The following is a 17584-nucleotide window of genomic DNA, read 5'->3' as shown; positions in this document are numbered from 1 at the left end:
TTCAAATTATATTTTTATTTTTATTACATTATCAATTTAAAGCGGATTACGTAGTCATGTATATTTTTAATATCTGTTATTATGTTATATTCTTATATACCTACCTGACAAATAATGTAAATTTGTAACAAATACTTGATTATAAAATCCAGCTTTTTGAAATACCTACCACCTATAGTTAAATAAAATTATTGAATGTTGTTCTATCAAAATACATTTGATACTTTTTTCATACTTTTTGAAATTGCTTTATGTCGAAAAAATAAAGTGTAATTTTCAATTCTATCCCCTCTTTATATTATGAATGTCAATGAAAACTATTGTGTGATTTCTCCCCGTAAATAGGTTTAGATCGAATAACTTAGATAAAGTACCAACACTGGGAGGAAAAAGGGGTATCATGCGGAGTTTTGGGATTATACGCATTTAATCATTTCAAAACATATGATACATGAAATGAAATATCTAATAAAAAGAAAGCTGTAGAACTTTTAGTAATAATATCCACCAACACTTTTCTTTCTTAAAAAAATATTATTTATCCTATTTTTTAGAGGTGAACCTCTTTTAACACAAATATGTAGTAGACATAAACAATTTTCCAGTAATGAATTTACACAAGTTCATACATTAGAAATATAGTCACTGTAATTCACATTATTCTAAGAACGAGGGCCCATATCGTTATACCCTACGAATTTGTTCATTTACTTAATTTGGCATATAATTGGTAGAACATAATATTATATACTATTCCTACATTAGAATTATAAACGCAGCGTTTGAGGAGAGTGGTTAAGGGGAGAATAGAGGAGAAACTCTTAAATTAGGTAGTAATAAGATAGTTAGAGAATCAATCATACCAGACATTTTTTTACTATACTACTGAAAATTATATTAAATAAAAATATAAGAAAATTAGAAACTAAATTAATCTTATAAAATATATATTGTGACAATCAAATATGAAAACAGTAAGCGTCATTCAAAAAAAAAAATTTTAAAATGTTTCCTTTTTATAGTGACAAAAACTACTGTTATTGGAATTCCACCATGTAACACTTCAGTGAAGACAAGTTTGATGGGTATTGCAATAGGGAGCCGGTTGACAAATCTAACATCCAATTTAATACTTTTGAAAAGCGTATTAAATTCATCGCCCGCATAAAGCGAAAATCTGTGGTGTCATTACTAAATGTTTTTGGAACATAAAAATATATAAAAAAAATGAACCTGACATTAATACCAATACAAATTCTTGTATACATATAGACATAGTACATACACATAAATAATAATATGTATCTAATTAAAAGCATTGTTTAAATAAAAGATTACGTAATTCATACCAAAAAAATGTAAGTAATTAAAAAACATGTGAAATGTCTTACAGTGTAGACATTTATATTATTCGATACAAATATTTATACATAACAATTATATTGTTCTCTATTCAATATATTATTGAAAAAACGATAAAAGGATACTGGTAAGTATAAATAAAAGAAATTGGTTACAATCGGATAATTGTTATACATTTATAAATACTATTGTAGTATTTACATTTTAAATTATTTTACATTTTTTTTAAAAATCAAATTGCGCATATGATACAACTAATAAATACCTAATAGTTTTTTTGCTGAAAACTATCTTTTTTATAATTTATATTACATAGTATATACTAATATAGTTATAGGACCTATAATTTTGTGGAATCTCATTAGTCATCAGTGTTAGTTAGTAAAAATATATATTTCTTGGGTGGTAAAATTTCAGATCATTATTGGAACTATAATTAAATATTGCAAGAATTATGACTTTATATGAGCATAATAATTGCGTATGCGAATGTGTGTTTATGGTAAATATATTAATACAAGAAAATAATTCATTATTCAAATTTTATATTTTAGAAATAATCGATTTAATTCCTATATAGTCAGGAACTCATCAGACCATTCAAATTCCCTAATATCCGCGCTCTTGGTTCTGACACTATTCCAATCAATCCTTCTCGAAGAACGATCCGGAGATTTAACGAACCCGTCATTGGAAGGAATAAAAACCAAGACTATTTTAATTTAGTATTTATTATAAAAAGTCACTATTGGCTGGCTACTTTATTCGTGTAAGTACATCACATTATAACTTCAAATAATAGGCATACAGTAAATATGAAATTAACAAATTGTTCCTACATACATTATATATATAAAATTAAGTTTCAAAAAAATGTTTACAGGTAAATTTAAAAGTATGTAATAACTATACCTATGTATATATATTAGGTTTTTTAAATTACTATACATAATTTATTCGAACTTTAATGAAGATATTATTTTTAACGCAGTTTCAAATTAAAAAAATTGCACTTAATACTTTTTATAAAAAAAATAATCAATTAGTACAATTGCTGCAGGCTTAAATATTTTTAAGCATATTTTGAAAACCCTCCACTGCATTTTAATTTTAGTGATAATAACCGATTATTTAGAAAAACACTTAAGGGTTTTAATTATACTTTCGATTTTCGGTAATTATTATTTTTGTGTGATTATAGGTACTTAACAGATCAGTAATATTATAAAGAATAATATTCTTAAAAATATTTATTTTATAGTAGATGGATAATTTTTTTTCATTTTTTATGGGTGATTAACATTTACGGTAAACAGTAAACCCTACCACATTGGTGTGGATTTTATTTTAACAGTTCTGTGCTGATTTCGAGCTAGAAGTAGCTTGAAGCTTATTTCACATTAAGCGATGATTAAAATAAATACTATTGGTTGCATCCTATAATCAAAGATAATGGCTAGTGGTTAATATATTTATACAACAACTGCAGTTGATTTTAATATGAGCCCAGTACTACTTATATCCTACAACAAATAAAACCACATCAATATAATATTATAGCTGGTGGTGTCTTATAAGCCATTGAAAAGTTCTTGTCGAAAAAACTTGTATAAAAGTAAAAAAAATGCGATTTCACAAAAATTAATGTTCTTCTAGTCCATTTGAATCGATCACGGCAACTCCCGAATCATACCTAACACCTATACCTATCGACCAAACAACTATTTAGTAATGTTGGACACAGTAAATGGATATTTAACTGGTACGGTAGTACCAACCGGATGATTTTTTTATCGAAGATCACTCATTATTTCAAAAACTATTTAGTATTTACGTTTATGGAAAAAAAATGCTTACGTCATTTTAAGAAGCGAGAAAACAACATTTCCGAAAAGAAATTATATACATCCTAGTTTTTTTTTCAAAGTTCAACTATCGACGTAATAATCATAACACGCGTATATTAAATTTGCAGATTATTATATACCTATACCATTATTACAACCTCTTTTATTACCTCGACGTTCGGTTCAATACTGGATTAGATCCATTTTGCCTGGAATACCTATTGTGAAAAATGGCTGCAATGCATCCTATACCTACGTCATGATACAATTGAGCCGTATTTGTCGTTTGTCAATATTATATTTACAGCCGAACATGGTTTACTTAATATACATTTAAACATTTTACGTAATATGGTGTTATTATGACTATGCCGGTTGTAGTAAAGAAATATTATTAACACTGTGGACGGTATTGAAATATTATATTTAATAAAGCCACTGTTATCAAAATAAAACAGCTAATACTCTGGTACAATATGGTTGAATGGCGTAGAGGACAATGCAAAAATGGGGATTATACGTAATAATGTCTCAATAATGGTGCATGTAACATGACGTACAATGCTCATAGCGTGCATGGGGCCGATTTCCGCCGAGTGGCCCAGTGCAATGCAAACGAAAAACAAAACGTACCTACCTACTGCTAAGTACTATCATCACACTGTAATGTGTGTTTTATATTATTGGCCGCGCTTAATCCAGTTCAACAACCTCCCCCACGGATTGTGTTGATGATAATGTGCAGCGTATCCGACAACCACCCGCCGGTAATCCGTAATCGGCCACAGGGGGTGGTCGGAAATCAATCACACCCCTCGCCGTTGCTCTGAATCCGCGAAATTTTTTTTTTTTACCATTCTTATTATTATTTTCAAAATCGTTTTGCGTCATCCGGACTCCGCGACGGCGTTAATCTGACATCCGCGGCGGCGGCGTCGGAAGCACAGTCGAACCGATTGTGGGTCACGTCACACGGTTGTTTTTGTTGTTATTATTATTATTGTTGTTCCCCCATTGGTCGCGAGCCTGGAGGGGCTCTTCGCTATACACTATAATATTATTATTATGTAGGTACACTCACACACGCACACACACACACACACACACACACACACACACACACACACACGCGCGCGCGCGAGCTCACGCATACAACCAGACTACCAGAGTGGGCACGCACGCACGCACCGCTCGTCGTTGCGGGGATAAAGACCAGTTTTGTAGCGATTTCGTTTTATACGTACACAATATACTATGCACATATATATATATATATATACATACACGTGTGTGCGTGTGTGTGTGTGTATTTTTATATCCATCCACGTCCACCGGTCCGCCGGCGGTGTCAGTGTGCTTTTGTGAGCACTGGGCGACGCGTGCATTCGGTCCGTCATTATTATTATTATTATTAATAAACCGATCGCGAATTTTTTTACGACAGTGTCGTACTGATATAGTGCAGTGACGAGCTTTCGAAGACTTCGATTTTGTACAGTTTAACGTCACGTATATTATATTACAGTTATTATTATTACCTAGTGTGGATTTTTGTGTTTTCAATTAATTAACGAACTCGATACTTCGATCCGTGGATCAATCGACTTTTAATTGTTTCGCTATTCTATTTAAAGATTATCTCGATCGATTTCTCTGAATATTTTTTCCGCTTAACAAAACACCAGCTGATTGTTCGTTGGTCACTTGTTTATTTTCGTTTTTTTTCGTTTTTTGCCGAGTGTGCGTTTTTCAAGACTTCGTGTTGTCTGTCACTTTCCGAACAATTTCGCGTGATTTATTGACGCGTGTGACGTGCGTGGGTGGGTGTAAGCGATAATTGCGGGGGCGATCTGTGATATTTGTCGATGCGTATGATCATGGTTTGGCGCGTGTGCGGTGGCGGCTGATGTGAAATGATCGACATGCAGATGATCGACAGGCTGGCCCAAGACGGCAAACAAGACGGGTAACAGATTTTATGACATTCTCGTTATTATTGTTCATTTATTAGGAATATTAGTTATTATTGTCATGACTCAGCGATCGTTGTTGAGTTTTCCTCGTAGATTGTGCTCACCGTTCTGAATATTTTTAATATTATTATTATTGTTATTGGGTACCTACACAGAATATAATATTATTATGAGCAGTATTATTTAGTCATTGTTTTAGGAATTTGGTTTTTATTGGTGTAATTATATTAACGCTTTGTGTTGTGTTTACGCTACCTACCAGTTTTTTTTATAATATCAAAACAAAGTACTAAATGTTTTTAATCCAGTTAAAATTCGGGTCATGTATTTATAATGGTTATATTTGCATTAAATTGTTTTGGCTTGTAAATAATATTAAAAACTATTTTCCAAAATAAATACTTGTTATATTGTAAAAAAGTAATTTTAAATTTATAATGAAATTCGTTTTCATTTAAATTTAAACAACGAATTTCTGCTCAAATGTATAAAAATACATAAAGTCAACTTTAGATTAACAAAATATAGAATGTACAAAGTGGTTTTTTTTATTATAAAAAAAATGGATTTTGATTGCGTTCTAATAATTATTATGACAATATGATGTCAAGCACACAAAATGTTATGCAAATTACATTAAAAGTGTTACGATACCAAATTGCATAGCAAAAGTAATCCTATTCTTGAAGTAAATTAAAGATATACCTTGGTTGATATCGAAGTTATAATATTTAGATATAGAATTTGTTATTTTTCTTTAACATAGTTCTTGATTTACTCAGGCAAACTTTAAGTGCGTGCAACTCTTATTATAATAAGTTTCAACATCGCATTAAATGAGATATTTCATATCAACAGTCAACACATCTAAAATTCATAAATTATGTTAAATTTTGATAAAATTATCTTATGATGATTTAAAAATTATGCTAGGTGCCTAGCTGTTTAGTTAAATATTAATAAAAAATATTAAATCCCCAAGGGAAATCGTTTACTTACTTGAATGTGTAATAAATAACGGGTTTAAGTAATAAAATAATACTTCACACAGTAATGAAAACTACGTACATACTGTACATTTAAAATTCTTCTCACAATTGTGTTGACTTATAAAATAACTAGAAATACCTTATTTAGGTCAACTAAAAATTTGATACATATTTGCAATATTATAGTTAAAAACTAGAAAATTGTACATCAATTAATTTATCATATTTCGTGTAAAATACTGTAATCCATCATTCGTTAATCTAAAAACTGCAGTTAGTCATAGTGACATACACTCATATATTAATATACTATACATACGAAATAAAGGAAAGATCTAAATTACTATTGTATATATAATTTACAACAATTATTTTAATGTCTTACAAAAGACAATACCTACTTTATTTATCAGTTTCGTATGAAGTGATAAAAATGTCAAAAGCAGAAATTTATTTTGTATGTCATCATTATCTATCATAGTATTATGTATTCACTAAACGTCTAAACGATGAGTTAAAATTTAAAAAACCATTCTTTGCATTTTATGTTGGACAATCATTGACGACTTATATAGATACAATTAAAATACCTTCAATTTTAAAATGTCAACTAAACGTAGTTTTAACGGGATAAAAAGTAAATTATAAAATTTGTCTTTTTTATGGACTACCATATTAGTTCATTAATAAAACAAAATTATAAAGTGTTAGATTCGAATAAAAACTTTGATCCTTTTCAAATGTGAGAGTTCCCTTAATGATGTTGAATCGGACCATTTATAATTGTGTTTAATACAAAGTATTAAACGATTGTTCAAAACATTCGTGTTGTTCGGTACCAATAAGAGCCGGACAAATGCTAATACAAGCGATAACCCACGTCAAAACACATCCGGTATCGTTTTACCTGAATTGTGTCCACCCAACGGGTTATCGCCGTCCGAAATCTCCGTGGGGATATTATGTTTCGGGTCAGTACGTTTATTTTATTATTCTTTTTTTTTTTGCGTGTGGACCAGTTGCGTCATAAAAAATCAAAGCAACACATGTCGACCGTTTTACACGATGGCGGGTTCTGTTTTTTTCACGAAATCTGAATCATATACGACCGATGTGTCTTGAGCAACGTGCATAATATATGCGATACACATATTAAAAAATAATTAAATCAAAATATAATATTATACATGTGAAAACGTGTGAATCGAATTGGGCCGTCGTCTCGAGGAGGTGACATCATACCGATATCGTGGCCGGGTCGTCATCTGTATTCCGTGTCGCGTGTCTATACCACTACAAAGGCGGGCTCATAGAACGGGATCCATCAGCAGGTTGGGTTGAATTTTATTTTATTTTTTTGTTTGTCACCGGTTAGTACAATACGCGCGTTACCTATTAACATGTATAACTGATCCGATTAAACCACACGAGGACCCCCCGGACGACGATGGGTGTTATTACTTATTATATTATTATATATGCGAGTGGTCCAATGATGTGGTCCCGATGTCGATGAGCTCGTGTGTATAATATTATGCACACGGGTAAAGGGGACGAGGGGGACGTGCCCGGAGCTGGTTTCGGTTTTCACTTGACAGTAGCTAATAAATTGTTATCTGCACAGTGGCAGAGGGGAAATTTCTAAGAGAATAAGTAATAATAAAAAATAAATAAATCTCGGCTACCACGTACCTATGTATAATGTAGTATATAGGTACGCACAACAAACGCGTGTTGTGCTTAAGTAGTCGGTCGTCAACGTTATTTTATGATCGCAAATCGTTGGCAATGGTTAATTTGATTCGGCCAACGCAGTGGAAACGAAACTGTGTGGGTTACTACAACTATAATATGTAATAGACGTAAACTAGATCAGAATTTTAATATTATTTATATTTAATGTAGACGTACCGTTTGTAGTTCTTAAGTAACAAAGTCGACGCAAATTGCTGTGCACTTAAAGTCCAAAATATAAAAATAATGATTTTTATATACTACGATATTATAGACTTAGGTTTGATAAATCTATTAGGGATTTAGGTACTAAAGTTTATAATATATCGTCGTGATGTTATTAAAATGTAACATGTTTATGGTTCTTAGTCGAGTAATAAATCATAAAACTTTTTTTAAAATCACGGCTCCATCATAAAAAAACGACAAAAACTTAGAAATCAATAATTTATTTGCCAAACTGGTTATATTGAAATTAAATAGCCTTAAGTAATGTAACTAGGGTGAATTTTTGGTTTTTGATCAATTCTGCAGTGTTTCTCAAATACTTTTACTGATATTAATAAATTGAATATGTTTAAAGTTAAATCGAAAGTATTTTAAATTAAAATATCATTTTTTAGATTTACCAACCTTATCAGATACCAAATTATTAGTATGTACATTTGGTTTGTTGATAAAATGATTTTGTTGTGTTATAAGGCTCTATCTATTATAATATATATATAGGTTATAAAATACTCGAATGTTCAATAGTCAATTATGAGTATCTAATTAAGTTAATTAAGTTTACTCAGATATTTGAAAAGGGCCATAAAAATATGTAATGTGTTTTGTATTAGTATTATATTTGTTTAAATTAAATTTCAAAAGGTTAAAAAAAATTCATTGAAACAATAATTTGTACACAGAATTCCCATTTGTACAATATCCATTTAGAAAAAACCAATAGTAAAAAATGAAAAATGCCTATTCTTACCAATAAATTAGGTATACCAGCAACTTACTGTGGCAAAATGAATCAATGTTATAATTGTGTATGAAGTGATATATTTAGACTACTCTAGTACTCTCAATAAAACAGAAAAAAAATTGTATTAAGTATGAAATCGAATAAAAAATATCAACCAGCGACAATAGGATAATAATATATAGAAGAAGAGTTACGTACAAACGGTTGGACATTTTTATGTTTATCAAAATTACCACATGTTTATTCAAATATATTCATAGCCAAGACACAATTACCGATCCGAGTCTTTATATAATAGGTGTAGGAAAGAAAAAACAATTTACGTTCCCCTTCATTCAACGCGTATATATATATATATATATATGCGATTCCCCCGTGCCTGGACAGGTGTGTTTCGTAAAAACTCAAGTCACAGTTGGCCACTAAAAAGGGGTTAAAGCAAGAGCTCCCTTTCATCATTTTCAGCGTCTAAGTATGAGTGGTGGACTTTTTTTTCTTCTATATCCCTCGCGATTGTGTTCGCTCCGCGTATGCGATTCGTTATTGTCTGTGTTATCGCGGGCGAAAGCCACTGCTATAATACTTACTGCCTTTTACGGGAGTGGCGAAAAGAAAAAAAACGGCCATCGACCTCCCGCTAGCTGTTCAAAGGCATTCTACAAGTGTTAAAAACTAACCACCCATGACCGTTACACAATTCCACGCGAGCACCGCAAATGACGCAACAGTTTGGATAGCGTCTAAAAAAAAAAAAAAGAAAAAACCTACGACGGAGAATAAAATGGGATCAAATAGTGTACGGATAACTAAGTAGGTGTAGAAGTCGTCGTATGCCTTTACAGCACTTGTCTGTCACCGTAAGAGTAAAATGAAATGAACATCTGATCCACGCGACAAGATTATGAGGTTAGGGTTTAACTAAAAACAAAAAAAAAATGTTTTCGAATTACTTAAATTGTTTTCCTCTTTTATTTTTATTTAGTTGTCAAATCTGATAACCACTTGTTTTTAAGTCATATACCACGTCTGGTTGACCACAGTAGTATACATAAGACAAGTCTTTTAATGTGGTTAACCCGACCATTTATTAGTTAAACATTCGTGGTTAAACCTGTTCAAATCTCCGTCTGCCACCCAATATACTAAAATGTTTTTCAAATTATTATGATTGACCACAATATGACGTGTAAAGGAGTAAAACACAATAATATAGTATGCGCCCTATATATATACACGTGTCCGTGTGCCGTCCTTCTCATTTGGCTTTAGATTCACGTTTTGACTAGGTACTTGAATGCGATGTGTGAACTACATATTTATATGACTCGTTAGTTTTTCAATAATGTACTCTTATTGTTATTTTTTTATTTCACTCAACCCTTTTATTCGATCGAAATACATATACACTACGGGGAGCGTTTCTCACATTTGAGTGGCCTATACAGACATACGTCTGTATATTCATTCGATCGGGGCCCATTGAACTTTTGTTACAATCGAAAATAAAAATTCGAGTGTGCACTTGACGAGGACGTAATGACGATTTTCAAACCCTCAACCCGACAGTTTGCGAAAAAAAAAGCAAACGTCGCATTTGATTCCATGTAGGTAATCTGTAGTGTACATATAGCCACGATTATTTACCATTACGACGAGACCACATAATAATTGATATTATAGTATTGTTATAGTTATGTTGGAGGTTTTAGTGTTCTGAACCGGTTTGTGTTAATAATTTTCTTGACGTTTTATGACCGTCCCACACTTCTTGCATTATATAGTTCGCCGCGAATGTGTTCGAGAGATGATAAAATGAGTGGACGTGTAAAATATTGAATAAAATGTCCCGGAAAATGAAGTTATACATTTCACCGGAAACTAATTATTATTTTGATGTTATTATGTCAAGTATTGTGAAATGTTAATTTTAAATTTAATTGTCTGAAAGCGCTGTACTTGCATCACAGTTTTGTTTCGACTAAGCCACTGTAGGTGTAGGGGTACCTAAATAAAAATAAAATCGAGTGTTTTATTATTATTTTTATTATCTCTCTATACCCATTTATTATGCCGACACCTACAGTGGATATTTATTTTACGTTTTTATTTACTTTATGTTGTTTTATAAAATATAGCATCATAATAACTTTACAGTGCAACATTTTAACTTAATTATTGAATAGTGTTATAATTTAAATTATTTGTACATGTAGAAGAATAAGTATATTTCATTTATTTATTAAACTATATATAGACGGGCATAGAACAAAAAAAGAGCTTGACAATCAAATAATAAATAATAGGTAATATTTATCATTAAATATTGACGTATAATATATTATGTGATAAACAATTTACACTTCCAGCCATAGTAATGAATAATAATGATGTATGTTTTTAAGAACAAATAAGAATCCATTTTTTTATTACAGGTACAGACTTCAATGACACAATTACATAGATTATTAACCCATATAGTGTTAAATCAATTTGCTTTTAATAAATTATTATTCTTCATCAATGGCTATATGCTTAAAAAATTAAAAATCGTAAAATACTGACAATATACAATTAAATACTATTATTACTACACTTTACAATTGGTAGTAAAAAATTTATATTATTATAAATTATATTTCAAAATAATGAATTTATAATCTATTATATTGTGATTTTAAGGCAACGTACAGCTTACATTTGTATAATATCATGCTATCTGCTTAATTAAGCTTATTGTATTTTAGGATATATAATTTAGTTAAAAAGAGATGTATGGTTCTATATGTTTAACATCGTGATAAGAGTTTTTTAGAAAATGTAATCAATGTATTACTAACGTCACTATTCAACAATAATAAAAAAAAATGTGTGTCAAAGTCATTTGTATTTCATAACAATTTTTACATCTGATCCATGTATTAATGTATTATTAATAGAATACTATAAAGAAATTACCCACCCACTAGATAATGATATAAAATTATGTTCGGTCAATGGGTTTTATACGTTTATTATATAACAAATAATTATTAAGTTTGATAGCACTAGCTGTTGTTGTTTTCAGTCGTATATGGAAATCAGTACAGACATATCGTTTGACGCATATGGACTTTGGCGATTTACATTTACATTTTACATTAATACATTCCACGTCCTGCCATTTATATTATATAATTTAATGTTCGTGCAGTATTGGCGTTTTATAGAACCAAGTATGGTTATACATAATATAATAACTTGAGAAATACAATACTGCTTTGGCTTTACAAAACTATTTCAATACAGTAGTGTAGTGTCTTATGCCAGCGCAAAATAACCGGTCTATGCGATAGGTCGAATAATGAAAGTTCATATAGTGAGGAATAAACAGATATTAAACTTCTACGTTTACTATCTAAACTCTGCCGTCAAATGTTAAAAGTTCGTAAAGTCAAACTTTCTTGATAATCTCCAAAAGTTAATGTTATGATATCCTTGTACAGAATAAAACCATTGAGTAGAATGTCAGCAGTACTTAATACCGTCCATATATCATACTGAATGATTACTCTACATGGCGAAAAACTGTACTTCATTTAAATAGTATTATTCTCGTAGCATCATAATGGATGAATAATAAAAATAAATAAAAAAAGCAAAAACAAGTACCTGTTTTAAAACGAGTCTATATAATATAATGTGTTATTTATACCGAGACTACTCATATTTATAATTTTAGATTCTATACAACGCAAACATAAATGTACAGTTACCTGCTACTGCTTGTAAGATATCACATGACCAGAGTATACCTACCAGGAGTTTTTAAAGAATATAATTGAATACATCACACGTCAATTATACATGTACCTATATAGTTTTCATGGTTTTGAAGTCGTGTTTAGCGATTTTCGCTGTTGGTAATTTGCAGACCTGGTTTCCTTCGTGTTTAATATGATAACAAGCACCTATGTGGTCGGTCACGAGTCACTCGAACCCGAATAATTCACTGACAGCCGACAGGTACCTACTACTAATATGCCGCGTATACTTATTGTCGTATTAGCTTACCAATTTTGACGCACGTGCTTGGAGATGTGAATGGGAGTGGTCGGACACGTACGGTAGAACGTGTTCTCAGCAAAACCTATATACATGTATATAATATACTCTGCAGCTACTTCTGTTCAGACGGTCCCAGTGCTGTATATCATGGTTTTCACCCTTGCTCGATTCTCTTTTGTTTTCAACTGGGCCGTCTTCCGCGGCGCAAATCCGACAGACCCGAATCGAATATACGAGTGCCTATATAGGGCACCGGAGTAAAGAGACACTCGAGAACGAAGAAAAACCCTGCTCGTGTGTACACACCGTACGTGTATCGCGGATTGGTACCTATAAAATAATATTATATATGCGCCCCGAGGCGGCCGTGGAAGAGATTCCCGTTTGCATTCTGCGCCATTAATTACGTCGTTTAAATTCCTGGCAAACCGTTTTTTTACTTGGAAATAACATATTCCGCGCGCGAGTGTGTGTGTGCGAGTGTGTGTGTGTGTGTGTGTGTGTGTGTGTGTGTGTGTGTGTATCTGTAGTAAATGCCTTGAGCGATTGTTTGGAGAGAAACCTGACGTCGAGCGTACACCGTGTGCGTGTGTGTCGAATACGTGCCACCAATNGTGTGTGTGTGTGTGTGTGTGTGTGTGTGTGTGTGCGTGTGTGTGCGTGTGTGCGTGTATCTGTAGTAAATGCCTTGAGCGATTGTTTGGAGAGAAACCTGACGTCGAGCGTACACCGTGTGCGTGTGTGTCGAATACGTGCCACCAATACGAATATGTGTATTACATATATTTTGATTTGCTGCGGAATTAGATATGATTGAAAACAATTACCAAACGCTTAGCTTAATCTACGTTACGTGTGAAAAGTTGGTCGCCACTGAAATATAATATGGCGTATATATAGTTGACGAAGAATTATTTAAACAAACCGTTAGACTAATGAGAGCATAATTGTTTGTGATTTCTCAATAATTATTATCAACAAAACCGGAAGTATGTTTGTTCAATATTTAATGCGGCCAAAAAAATATGTCCGTTTTTTACACTCATTGTATTATAATATATTGTGGAATAAATTGTCAATCGTTCTAGAAATATTGGTCCCGGCTAATATACGTCCTGTTTATTATTATGGTTTACAATGTTATGTAAGTTTTAGAGGATATCATTATTCAACGGGCATTATTATGTGACGGGCGCATCGAATTGTTTCGTATTATGTTCAAACAATCATCATGGGATTATTGAACGTTTATATTAAATATTTAAATTCTGTTGAATAATTATATTGGACAGAAAGAGAGCATCTGCACGATTGAAAACCAAAAGTATTCACTTTGTTGATTAATAAATTAAATAACTGCATTGACTCGTTGTGGAAATGTATAAATATAATTGCTGCAATATATTCATCGAATCGTTAGAATTTCACTGTTTTTAACGGTTATAATACCATCACACAATACTATATTTGAGCATAACATTACTAAATAGCAACTACGACAACACGGTTTTGTAATACCTACTCGAGCTGTGTGCACCTACCTGCCTCAATTATAGTCAATATCCATAGCTAGGAGTTATTACCGTGCAATGCAGTCGGTCTGAGAAACATTGTACGATATACCTAGTCGATAATAAATAAATTGTCTGCGGATCAGCTAGTCGGTTGAATGAAGGAAGGCACATCCGCCGGTGAATACGTATTGGTAGCTATTCCGCATCCAGGAGAGTTATTTAGAAACCACACAATTAACGAAGCATGCATAATAATTTCTGAGGAGTTTTGAATAATTTATGCCGGCCGTTTTAATCCGGTTATTCGGCACGAAACGGGGGCGGGAGCGGTGTGGGGGTTTCCGACTGGAAAAGGACGATGAAATTTGAATTTTAGCACCTATCTATGTAGGTACAAGCACACACAAGTGCAGCGCTCACACACTGCATATAATCATATCCCGCGGCACTCGAATTTTCCGCTGGTCGACGACATTACTGCGGCTCTCCTCAGTCTACCGGCACGATCTGCAGCTGGGTCTAGTGACCCTCATACAACCGCCAAGGATTATATTTCGGTGAAATACGAGCGGACTGTTTGGATTTCGGACATTGCAGGGCTGCCAGTGTTTTCGACGGAACGATATAATATTATATAGTTTCGTTGACAAACGCTAAGTACATATGGGTACGCCGCCTTTGACTTTATAATAATATAATGATATCGCATAGCCCCGCCGAACAGTCATAAACCTCGACCTTGGGCCAACACTTAATAACTATCGGTCAAGCAGAATGTTTACCAAACATAGACGGCTTAATAGCGCGTTAACGACATACTTGTGAATTTATTTTATTACATTTTTTTTGTCATCGCAATGAGCTTGTCCTCGAACGTTCGTGCTCGAAAACTTTTCGGAGACCTCGGCGTGCGCTACATTTTTCTTATTTTTCTTTCAATCGACGTCCATGAGAAGGGTAATTTTTTCTGCGTTTTGATTATTAGTTGCGAACAATCAATGTCGTTGCGACGCAAACGTTTGGATTTCAAAAAATTATTTCATACCGTATACCTATCCAACTCGTGTGAGAGAAAACGACTTTACGACGATGACGTTAGCAATTATATTTACGATTTTTGTTGAAGCATTATTTGTCTGACAAGTTTATTAATAGCCTTCCTAAAAGTGCTAATGTTACTATGTAGTCAATAGTTAAAAGCATGTTGGAAAATTGTTTACATTTTGTTAAGCAAACAAATTGACATCTGGTATTTTTAGTAATTCCGTTAAAACGTTACGGAAGAAATTAATTGTATCCGTCACATTTTTTGTTCTACTAGTATAGACAAATAAACATTCAAATATTAACAGCGTTATACGTTTTTGATGTGTTGATTAAAATAAAATGAATCATAGTCACCATACCTTGTACACCATATACCTTGTATATTTATCGTTAGTCATTTAAAAATGAATCGTGTCACAGGTCGTTTAGAATGTTGCCATAATGAATGTATATAATATATTAAATCTCGACAATTATATTACCGCTTTTAAGTTTAAAATTATTGAAGTTCGTCTTTTAATATACATCATGACGCGTGTATCCTAACCGTTTACCATTACCATTAGGCAATCAGCATTTCGTTGTTTAACTGTTGTTGACCGACGATCGTTGTCTGGGGCTGTCGTGAATCGAGCACCAGGCGTCTGCTGTTGTTGATTTATGAAAACGCTCGTCACTGTTTTGAATAAGACATTTTCAAACTTTTTTGAAGGAGACACGGGTTTGTGTATATATATAATATATATATTGTAAATACGTATTAGCTTTGAAATAACCGGACCTGTCAGTGGACAATATATGGCCGGAGGCTTTTTTCTCGGTTGGAATGCGGACGATTCTCACATATAGTTGCTGTCACGTGGAACAAGTAACACCCATAGCAAATATCAATGATCTCAAATGATGAATCGTTGAAAGAAAGTTAGCCCATAATCACTATGTACTAGTAACTAGTTCATTTCATTTATGAGTGAGTACCTACCTATTGTCAACGAATCTAATTTCAAACCAAAATACATTTTGAATTATAATAATTTTATTTACATTTCTTTAGTTGGTCGTGTATTTTTTTTTTTTTTAAGAGTTTTTTATGGTTAATTAATTTATTGTTGACGGCGGTTAGTTAAAACTGAAAAGTGAAAACTGTATTAAATATGGTATGATTGAAGAGGTGAGTACCTATTTTAATGACTAATATGTAATTTATTTATATCTGATGTTACATGCGTTCTGACTAATAATTATTTAATTTAGTATTATTATTTTTAAATTATTAATGAAGAAATGTTCTATTATCTACCACTTTACTGCACCATAATAATATTTCTATTAAATCGAAGTGAATACAGTTTTAAAATTTTGACGAAATGAAAATGATAATTAATTATTTCGAGTAATAATACAGTCTATTTTCCATTCAAATAGGTTTTATCATCCAAAATAATATTGAATTTTGAGAACCCCGGCACTATAATAATACAGACAATACATTTTGAACTTTACGGTTTTAATCAATTTAATATGTTACTGCATGTTTTTGTTCATTTTCTATATCGATCGGTATTTGTGCTTAGTTCATTTTATTATTTAATTTTATAGGACATGACATGTTCATTTATTGATCATTGATATATTTTGGTGATGATGAACCTAATGACTGTAGATGATACTGAGTATCTCAAAAAGTTTTTCCAATTTATTACGGCATTTCTGTTATATTTTGTCTGGCTTCCAGTTGGGTTGACGATGGATCAGACACCAAAACAAATTACAAGGACACTCACTTTAATCAAGCCACAATGTCCAACAGTCCTCACAACCCACATGCAGTGCGGTGACGAATCGCTTGGACAGCGTTTTTCAAAATTATTGTCAATAAATGAAGAATATATTATTGGAAAATGTAATATCTAGCTGAGAAACGGCGGAGATTTGACGAGATTTCATGATTACACACTGTAATGGTCACTCGAGTAGTTATTCGCTTGATTGGTTCTGACGTGTAGAATAACCACACTGCGTCCACTGATCCATTATAATATTATGTTTTCGTCATATTTTAATTACATGCATAACAAATTTTTAATTCTTCTTCGACAGC

The 17584-nt window shown here is 32.1% G+C and overlaps 1 protein-coding gene across 2 annotated transcripts in view; it reads left to right on the top strand.

The window, feature by feature from the left end:
- LOC111031228 (rap1 GTPase-activating protein 1) overlaps positions 1–17584 on the top strand; it is a 159658-nt gene that overhangs the window by 29666 nt on the left and 112408 nt on the right. The window contains exon 1 of one of the 2 annotated variants that reach the window (XM_022311090.1): positions 4572–5175. The exons of the other annotated variant lie outside the window; for it this stretch is intronic. Coding sequence (XP_022166782.1) covers positions 5123–5175 — 53 coding nt within the window. The 5' untranslated portion in view covers positions 4572–5122. Of the gene's footprint in view, positions 1–4571; positions 5176–17584 lie in introns of those variants that run through there. 2 annotated transcript variants of the gene reach the window in all.

Source organism: Myzus persicae, unplaced genomic scaffold (genome assembly GCF_001856785.1).
Source record: "Myzus persicae strain clone G006 unplaced genomic scaffold, MPER_G0061.0, whole genome shotgun sequence".
Lineage (NCBI taxonomy): Eukaryota > Metazoa > Arthropoda > Insecta > Hemiptera > Aphididae > Myzus > Myzus persicae.
This window is presented reverse-complemented; position numbering and strand designations above follow the sequence as displayed.